Here is a 10,068-nt window from a genome sequence, read left to right as displayed (position 1 = left end):
TAATGAAATTAAAAGGAAAAAACGAAGAATGGTAATAAACTATAAGAAAATGAATGAAGCAACTATTGATGATGCTCATAAACTTCCAAGAAAAGATTCTATTTTAGAAAAAATCAAGGGAGCAACTTGGTTTTCATCTCTTGATGCAAAATCAGGATATTGGCAACTTCGTTTAGACGAAGAAACAAAGAAATTAACTGCTTTTACTTGCCCAACAAAAGAATCAACAAGTGTGTTGCTTTATGAATGGAATGTATTACCATTCGGATTAAAGCAAGCCCCAGGTATTTATCAAAGATTTATGGAAGAAAATCTAAAAGAATTAAATGAATTTGTTTTAGTATACATTGATGATATATTAATTTTTACAAAACAGGATAAAGAAGATTATCTTCAAAAATTATTAATAGTTTTAGAAAGATGTAAACAGAAAGGATTAGTTCTTAGCAAAAAGAAAGCAAGAATAGCAAAACAAGAAATAGAGTTTCTTGGATTAATTCTATCTACTCAAGGTAAGCTAAAACTTCAACCAAATGTTCTAGAAAAGGTAAATTTATTTCCTAATAAAATAGAAGATAGAAAACAATTACAAAGATTTTTAGGGTGTATAAATTATATTTCCGATCAAGGATTTTTAAAGAATATAACAGAATACACTAAAAGCTTATTTCCAAAAATAAGTACTAAAAAAGAATGGAAATGGGATGAAAAAGATAGTATGCAAATTCAAAGAATTAAAGAACTTTGTGAAAAACTTCCAGAACTTTATATTCCAGAAGAAAATAACTACTTAATAGTAGAAACAGATGCTTCAGACATAACCTGGTCAGGATGTCTAAAAGCTAAGAAAGCTATAAAAAGTTTGGAACAAGAAAAAGAATCACTAGATTCTAAATATTCCCCAAAGGAATTACTTTGCAGGTATATTTCAGGGACTTTTACTCCAACAGAACAGAGATATACCACTCATGAAAAGGAAACTCTAGCAGCAATTAAATCTCTTAAGAAATGGAAAATTGATTTACTACCCAGAGATTTTACAATAAGGACAGATTCAAGTTACCTAACAGGTTTCATACGATATAATTTAAAAGTTGATTATAATAATGGACGATTGGTAAGATGGCAATTATTTTTGTTACAATATCCAATAAAAATTGAATATATTAAGGGTGACAAAAATGTTATTGCAGATACATTAACAAGAGAATGGAGTTCGTCTACAACGCATTAGATCAAGAAATCCAGAAATACGAACAAGAACTCGAAAAATGCAAGCATTGTCAGCAAATAAGGACACAGATCCAATCCCTCAAGAAGGCCATCGAAGCAATGAAATCAACACAACAACCAAAACCATCAGAGTTCAGCCAGCTAAGCGTGGTGGACAAATCAGGTGAAGAAAAAATTTCAGAAAATAAAACAATTGCTGAAATTATAAAAAAATTCACCCAAGATAAAAAATATTATGTAATTTATAATGGCCCCATGAAAGGAGTATATGATGCCTGGGAAAAAGCAGCACCATTTACACATCAATCAAGGATAATTCATAAAGGAGGGTTTTTAACACTGGAAGAAGCAAAGGAATCTTTCAGGGAATATGAAGCTCTTCATCCAGAACAAACCCTAAAAAGAGCAGATAAAGCTCCAATTCAAACCCAGAGAACAGGAATAATAAGAAACATTCCTACAAGGGCTGAAATCAAGGAAAAGAAAAGGGTCTGTAGATCAAATCTCAGAGAAACCCTTAACATAGTCCTGAATTGGACTGAAGAAAAAAGGGCAATCTTGGGATATTATCCTATTGCCAAAGAACAGCTAACAAAGCTGGTTATATTTCCAGATGCTTCCCCATCTGACACCTATCAGTTTTTCCAGTATGGATTAATTGATACAATTTTAATTTTTAATGATTTGAAAATTATTAGTGAGTTTCCTGCAGGATTCATTGATGCAGTAAAGAGATTTAAAAATATGATTGACAACGTAAATCCAAGGAATATATCCCTAAAATTTACGAATAGTCAACCTATTTTTAATGAAGAAGAAGAATGCTTGGTTCCAGCACATCAAGTAATCTTCATGTCCGTCTTCGCAGGAAATTTTCAACCAATTGATCAAGTTCAAGATTTAACAATCTACAGTCATGAAGGAAGACTAGCCAGCACACTAGCAAGGGTCTTCGAAAGAACTCAAAAGATAACAAGGGAATCTCACACAAGAATCAATTATAAAAGCAGAAATACTTTGCTTGTGTCTAGTAAAAGGAATGAAATTGAAGAAAGAGAGATGAGACTCTTAGTGGAATTTGAATCAGCATTCTACAACTTATCTGGACTCTTAGAAAAGCTCCCCGAAGGGATAAAGAGGAATCTTTGCTATTTGATAAAAGACAGAGAAGACCACAAGTGCCAGCTATGTGTCTCAGAGTTATCTGAAGAAAGCAATAATGAAACGGAATCAACCCACATGATAAAGGAAGAAGACAACGCATCTGAAGGTCACATAATGAAAGAGGAGGACAGCACATCTGAAGCATCTCTCAACATTATTGCATAGTGACGTAAGCGCTTAGGTCATAGAGCACCAACAATGTAGCTGGTGCAAGATAATAAACAATGACGTAAGCAATGACGTCATAAGAAGGGTAAGGATGGGAATTGTCCATCAGACCCAACCATTATAAATAGGTTGCTTAGGCAATTGTAGAAGGCATTAGACAATAGAAAGCAGGAGGTTAAGAGTACTCATATGCTAGGAGAGCAAGGAGGAAGTTGCCAAGGCGATTCTATAGTCTGAAGAAGAATTTCCTTAGGAAAAACCAATTCTAAACTCCCCTCTGGAGTTAGTATCTACAATCTCCCCTCTGGAGATAAAAACATCTTATGTAAATATTCTAAATAAAGGAAGTTTTTCTCCAGAAAGGTACGTCTTTATCCTAATCTCATAGTTATGAATTATTTAGAAAGTTTAGAATTAACGGAAGAATCTGATTATTATAGATTATCTGCCTTACTAGATAATGAAAAACAGGCTGTTCTAAAAACAGAATTAAATCTCAAATCAAATGAAAATTTTAATAAACAAAATCTTTTAAAAGAAGTTTTTAATAGAAAAAATATAATATACTATGGAAAAATTCAACTTGAAGCCCCTATAAAGATAAAATCCACCAATGGAGAACTTGAAATAGCTTTGATAAATGATGAAGAATTGAGTAAACAGATTGAGAAAATTAAGGATCAACAAAAAAGATCTAAAATTGGATGGATTCATATTAGTACTATACAAGTCTTAATCAAATCTACATATATGAAAGGAATTAATTCACCAATAAGCTTAGCAATCTGTGACAAAAGAATTACTGATGACCCAATAGATCAAATAATTGGAATTGTTCATGGAAACTTGGCAAACGTAAATGTTAAATTCAATGCCCATCTTGGATATGCTATACCTTTATCAACTGAAAATCTTGGAAGATCTATAAGTTTGGCTTATAAATTTCACAGAAAGAATCTAATGGAACAAGACGATGAACCATTTTCAATTACATATGCAATAAATTATGCTTTAACAAATAGCCATCATAGTATAATATTTAAAAATAGAGAAAGAATTTATGTCGATGAATTATTTCAGAAAATTGTAAAGACAGAAATACCAAAATATAAAGTTATTGAAAACCCAGTTCTTTTACTAAAAGAACCATCAGGAAAATTAGTTTCATCAAATTTTCAAATAAGAGAATCCAAAATTAATAGCTCGTTAAGTTTATCTAAGTTAAAGATCAAAGAAGAAAATTCTGAAATAAAAGAATTAACAAAAAAAGTCGAAAAATTAAATGAAACCCTAAACACTAAGTTATGACAATAAATAAAGAAAAAATATATGTAACCTATCAAGACAAGAAACAAGAGCTCTTTGAAAGAGAAAATCGGTTGAATTATTTACAGTTTTCTGAAATAAATCAAAGAGCATTTAAAGCTCTAAAAATAATCTATGACAAATTGAAAGGAGAAGTTGAAGAGTTAGAAAAATTAATAGAATCTCTAGAAAATAGTGATGAATCGATGATAGAATTTGCAGAAATTCTAAGATAAATAATGAAGTATACAAAGATTGAAAGACCAGAAAACAAAATAAAAAGAAAAAGGGCGAAAAAATTAAAAAGTAAAATAAAGGAGTATAAAAGGGAATTAAATAATCTTCAGTTCGAAATTAATGACCTTATAATAAAAAGGATAGAAATAAGAATAAATATAAACAAGTTGGAGCTAAACTTAAAAAATTTATAAATGCCTGAAAAACCATATTATGACTTAAAAGAATTAAAGCTGTTGAAAGAAAAAATGGAGAATGTAGTTGAAAAATTAAAAAGATATTTAGAAACAACAGAAAGTGTAGAAATAAAAGAGGTTTTTGAAGATTTGAAAAATTATATTAAAGGAAAAGACAAACAGATAAAAAATTTTATATACAATAATCCATGTAAAAAAGAATATTATAAACTAAAACAAGATTGAAAAACTATAAAAATGAAATCAGAATTAGTAATAGTAGAAATTGTCAATACTTTTTATGAAATTATAAACTATAAAGTACCACCAACCAAATCTATACAAATTATAAATTTATTCGAAGCAAAATATGGAGAATTAATAGAAATTTTGAAAATAGAAATTTTGAAAAAGAAATTACATCTAAAAATTGGTATCAGAGCCAAGTTAACGATTAAGGATAACACTTTCTCTTTAAGCAACACTTTTAGTGACACGCTTTTAAATCAATAAAAGACAAAAATCTGTAAATCTGTACAAAAGTACATCTGTACGGTAGATGAACCCAAAGAAAAAACCTTATCTTTATATTGACCCTAAAACAAAAGTAGGGAAAGAAATGGATGCTTCGGCACTGGATATGTTAAAGTCCAATTACAAAAAACAGAATGAAGCCAGACTGTGACGTATTTTGCTGTTTGTATAATGTAACGCCAGCCTTGGCAGCAGAAAATAACTAACAATCTACCATTTCGTTAAGACCAGAGATCCTACGTTGTTTATAGTCCAATAATTAGAATTCAAAATTTAACTGACGGAAAAACCATAGGCTAAGACACTAGTATCTTCTCCTCATTGGAATATTCTTATTAGTCCTTCTTAAATCTTTACCATGTGCCAGGTTAGAGGTACGGTTCCATATATCTGTTTGTTTTGTTTGCTTCTTTGCTAGTGAGGCCAGAATCACTTTCTGGTTTCTTCTTCACACCGCTCCCATTTTTAAGTAACTGTTATTTCATTGACTTTGGTTGTTACTGAAACATACGTACATATTTGCCATGGGATGTGTCTTCGGCCGGTTTATGGTCGATTCTCCACCTCGCAAACAGGTCAAGTCTAATCGGCGTCACGGTCACCATGGCAACAAAGCTATGACCAAGAAAGGTTCAAGGAAACATCATCCTTCTAAGTATGCGGATATGAAAAGGGAGAGTAGGAGACAGAGTGTGAAGGAGAATAATAATAATAATATTAAGAATAATTTATCCGGAGCAGTTGAACAGCAGGTTTTGCGAGGTGGAAAAGAAAGTTTGGCTGCTACCAAAGAAGAGAAGAAGATTGAGAGAGAAGTGGATGATGAAGAGAAGAATATTGCAGGATATGAATTTGTTGATGGATGGCCAAAGTGGTTGGTTGATAATATCCCAAGATATGTTCTTGATACTCTTGTTCCAAAGAGTGCTGATTCCTATATAAAACTGGGAAAGGTAACAATACTAAGGAGGCATGTCTTAGGTTGTATCTAGACCAACTCTTTTTGGTCAATATTAGCATACTATTTTAAAATTGAGACACACCAAAATTAGCCGCTAAAGTTAAGCACCAGTATAAAATATATATTGAAATACAAATACACATTAAAAATAAATTAAACCACATATGTATTTATACACAAATATCGTGCTGATTTTAGTAGCTAATTTTGGTGTACAAATAGCATTTTGTTTAAAATTAAGTTATTTAATTTAAATTTTATGGGTACATAGCACTTATCCACCCTCTCTGTCTATATCTCTATACATTCTCACTATGTAATCTCAGTAAGCACCCAATTATAAATATTTAGTTCTAAATTCTAAAAGGTTAATGTTCGCTAACTAAAAATTGGTTAGTGAACTTTTTCTAATAAAAAACTTATAATATATGCATGCAGGTAGGATGTGGAACATATAGCAATGTGTACAAAGCAAGAGATAAGCGAAGTGGGAAGATTGTTGCTTTGAAGAAAGTGAGGTTTGACACGTCGGATCCTGAGAGTATAAAGTTTATGGCGAGAGAGATTATGATACTTCAGACATTAGATCATCCGAATGTGATCAAGCTTGTAGGAGTAGCAACATCAAGAATGCAATACAGTATATATTTGGTTTTTGAGTTCATGCATGCTGACCTTGCACGAATTATAGCCCGATCGGCGGTGAGACTAACTGAACCACAGGTTTGGTTTTAATTAGAAGATGCCATTAGTTGAACTTTCATATATCAATATATAACTTTATAATAATAGAGTGCTTTATGATTTTGTTGCAAAAGATAAAGTGTTACATGCAACAACTGCTTTGTGGGCTCCAATACTGTCACGAAAAGGGTGTTATCCACCGAGATATTAAATCTTCAAACTTGTTAGTAGACACAAGAGGGGTGCTGAAAATTGCAGATTTTGGTCTTGCACATTCTTTTGACATCAAATCCAATGGCCCTCTTACAAATAAAGTGGTGACACTTTGGTATAGAGCTCCTGAACTTCTCTTAGGTTCAACTAATTATGGATTTGGAGTTGATCTCTGGAGTGCTGGATGCCTATTGGCTGAAATGTTCGTTGGAAGACCGATAATGCCCGGAAGAACAGAGGTAAAAATAAAATAAAGAATGGATAAAAATAATGCACACTAAATATCTTATATGGATTAATTTTTTTTCGTGCTGGATTAAAATACTATGGAAAAAAAAAACACAAAATTATCCACCAAAAATTTAAAATCTCAAAAGTACACATGAAAGATAAATTCCATTCGGTCATGACACATGTTAAGAATGTGATCATTTACATCAATTATCTCAAGGTCATCAGGTGCATCAACATTGTGCCCTTAATAGAGTTCAGAGATATAGGAGATTATGCAGAAAGTGTTGAAGCAGAGGAAACAGAATTATGATCAATGAATGAAATTAAAGAGTATTGTTATTGTTTTATTATCAGTATATATACTAGTGTGGTTCTAACCATCTCACAATAGGAAGTAACAACTAACTGTTCTAACAATTCTCTTATCTGAAATAACAAAAATCAGTTTCCTTGTTTGCTAAGTAACCTCCTTCTTCTTGTTTAGCTCCCAATAAACATGTACAGTAGTACCAACTAGGGAAATAATGTGGCACGTGTGAAGTCCCCTTCATGGTTACACAGATTACTTTGACAAATTGGTGGATATGACTAATGAAATTTATCTTCTATCTGATTTTGGATATATATATTGTAGTTTTTCCTAAAATGAGAAGTCTTAATTGAAATTTAGGAAGGAACAAAAAACATGTCAATTTTGACTTGGATTCTAATTAATAAGTACTTTGATTTGATGTTTGTAGGTTGAACAGCTTCACATGATCTTCAAACTTTGTGGTTCTCCTTCAGATAATTACTATAGAAAACTGAAGCTAACAAGCAGCCATCGTCCGTCACAACGTTACAGACCTAACTATAACGGAAACTTCCCGAACCTTCCTTCGTCTTTCCTTCATCTCTTGGCCACGCTTCTTGATCTTGACCCTTCACACCGTGGCACCGCTGCCTCTGCTCTTCGAAGTGAAGTGAGCCATTTTGATATATTAAGTTTGTTGCAACTAATTAGTTAGTTATGCAAGTTGGTTACGTTTCCTTTTACTCAACTTTAATTTTAACTGATTATTATATAGTTTTTCAATTCAAGTCCGTTACCGTGCGACCCTTCAGACTTACCAGCAATCTACAATAATAATAATAATGATGAGGATGAACGAATTCATCAAAAGAGACGTAGGTAAGCTATTATACATGTAACATCGATAATTATATATTTATTGCATTTAATATTTGTCAATTATTATAGAACTAATTATGGAATGCAAAATAAAATAAATGATAATTAAAAGATATAAAATAAATTAATTTTGGACTGTTGTTTTACTAATTTTTTATTGTGTACCAATTATTATGGATAGACACAGGGTTCCGAAAAGAGGGCAAGTGTCTCAACCCAATACAAATCATGTTAGTCAATTGGAAAAGAACAACCAAACAGCTGAACATTTCAAGAGAGATTCAGAATCGTCCACCAAAGAGGTGAACCAACATATATAATTCACAAATCCACCTTGTTACTTACGTTTAATGAATATATATATATATATAGAAATTAATCATGTTATAATGATAATAAATTGAGACATTCAGGATAAGAAAGAACAAGGGAAGCAGGGGCAAGAAACAGGCACTGTTAGTGCAAGCAGCACATCATCGAGTTCCAAAAATATTATGAACATGAATAATGCATCGTCAACAACATTATCAATTTTTTTTAGTAATGGCAAAACTGAAGTACATTCCAATTATGCTTTCTTACACCCATGTATGATTGGAGTGATCAATCACAATAATAAGAACGAAGCCAATAATAAATCCCATCAACGTAAGACTCTCTCAGCATTGGATCTAAGATTTGATACAGAGAAGCTATCAAATCTTTTTGAATAGTCTAAAGTTAAAAGATCTAATTTTGATCCCTTTATGTTGAGAAAAGTTTTTTTTTCTTTCTTTTTCTTTTTCTATTGTTATCATTAGTTAGTCTTGCAATATTTTATTATTATTATTATTATTATTATTATTATTATTATTATTATTATTATTATAAATTAAAAAGTGTACAATTTAATGGAGTTTGCGGCTGCTGACTTATGTTTCTTGTCTTTAGATTTACCTCTTCGAGGAGTAAGTTGTGTAGACAATTACACTTAACATTTTCTTGCATAGAGCAGAGGAATTTCTTCGTGTATCCGAAAGAAACATTTTTATTAAAATTTGACTAATATTTAACAAAAAAAAAGATTTTATATTATTGAAAAAAATCTCACACTATTAAAAATATCAATAATAACTAATTAATGGTTATAAATCACAAAATTTATTGGTCTTCTAATACTCTTTTATTAAAAATTATACGTTTAATTTGATACTGATTTTTCATATGGTCATTAAATTTGAAAATCAATTATTTATTAAGGAGATAATATGAAATGAAAATACTTGGAATACGATAAAAATCAATCTAAATTAATTTAAAATTTTTTATTCTATATTCATTAATTATTTTTAAAATAAATATATAAATATTAAATTAAATAAGACCATTTTGAATTATGTTTTTTCAAACATTATTATTCAATATAAAATTAGTTGTTTGCGTAAAAATACAAGGTGAATGTCTCTCTACATAATTTCTTTTTTTGATCGTGTAAATAGGTAATTTTCATTCATGAATAGGACTAATAGTGTCCAAAAAAGCAAGATTATAAATATTGGTTGGAGCATCTTCCATCCACACTTCATTTGGATTGGTAAGACCCATTTTAGCCAATTCATGAGACCCTATTTCCACTCCTTTTTACATGAGAAAACTTTGTTGATCTTAAACTAGTTGCTAAATTAAAACAATCAACAATGAACGATCCAAAATAATTATTTTAGCTCTTGTTAGATCTGAGACTTTGGATGACTTCTATATTATCATTCTCCACAATAAGATCAAAGAAGCAACATTGTTGAAGTTTTTTTAAACCCATTAAACAAGTCAATGCCTCAACTTATTGGGAATTAAGGGATAGGTCCCCTTTTCACGTGCTAGCCATTACAATGGCACCAAAATTATCTCTTGCCATTACTCCTATGCCAACTGATAAACCACTATTTTATGGTTTACAATGTGTTTAATTGTGTAGTTTTATCATGGTCTTTATCCACTTATTCATATAA

At 30.9% G+C, this 10,068-nt stretch overlaps 1 protein-coding gene across 1 annotated transcript; it reads left to right on the top strand.

The window, feature by feature from the left end:
* The first annotated feature begins 5,208 nt into the window (after nt 1-5,208).
* On the top strand, nt 5,209-9,756 carry LOC130962240 (probable serine/threonine-protein kinase At1g54610). The gene is made up of 7 exons (XM_057888396.1): nt 5,209-5,770; nt 6,217-6,501; nt 6,597-6,914; nt 7,650-7,871; nt 7,977-8,080; nt 8,262-8,382; nt 9,559-9,756. The coding sequence occupies exons 1-7, from the start codon at nt 5,342-5,344 to the stop codon at nt 9,577-9,579; spliced, it is 1,500 nt and encodes a 499-aa protein (XP_057744379.1). The 5' UTR covers nt 5,209-5,341; the 3' UTR covers nt 9,580-9,756.
* Nucleotides 9,757-10,068: the final 312 nt, after the last annotated feature.

This window comes from Arachis stenosperma, chromosome 2 (genome assembly GCF_014773155.1).
Source record: "Arachis stenosperma cultivar V10309 chromosome 2, arast.V10309.gnm1.PFL2, whole genome shotgun sequence".
NCBI lineage: Eukaryota > Viridiplantae > Streptophyta > Magnoliopsida > Fabales > Fabaceae > Arachis > Arachis stenosperma.
This window is presented reverse-complemented; position numbering and strand designations above follow the sequence as displayed.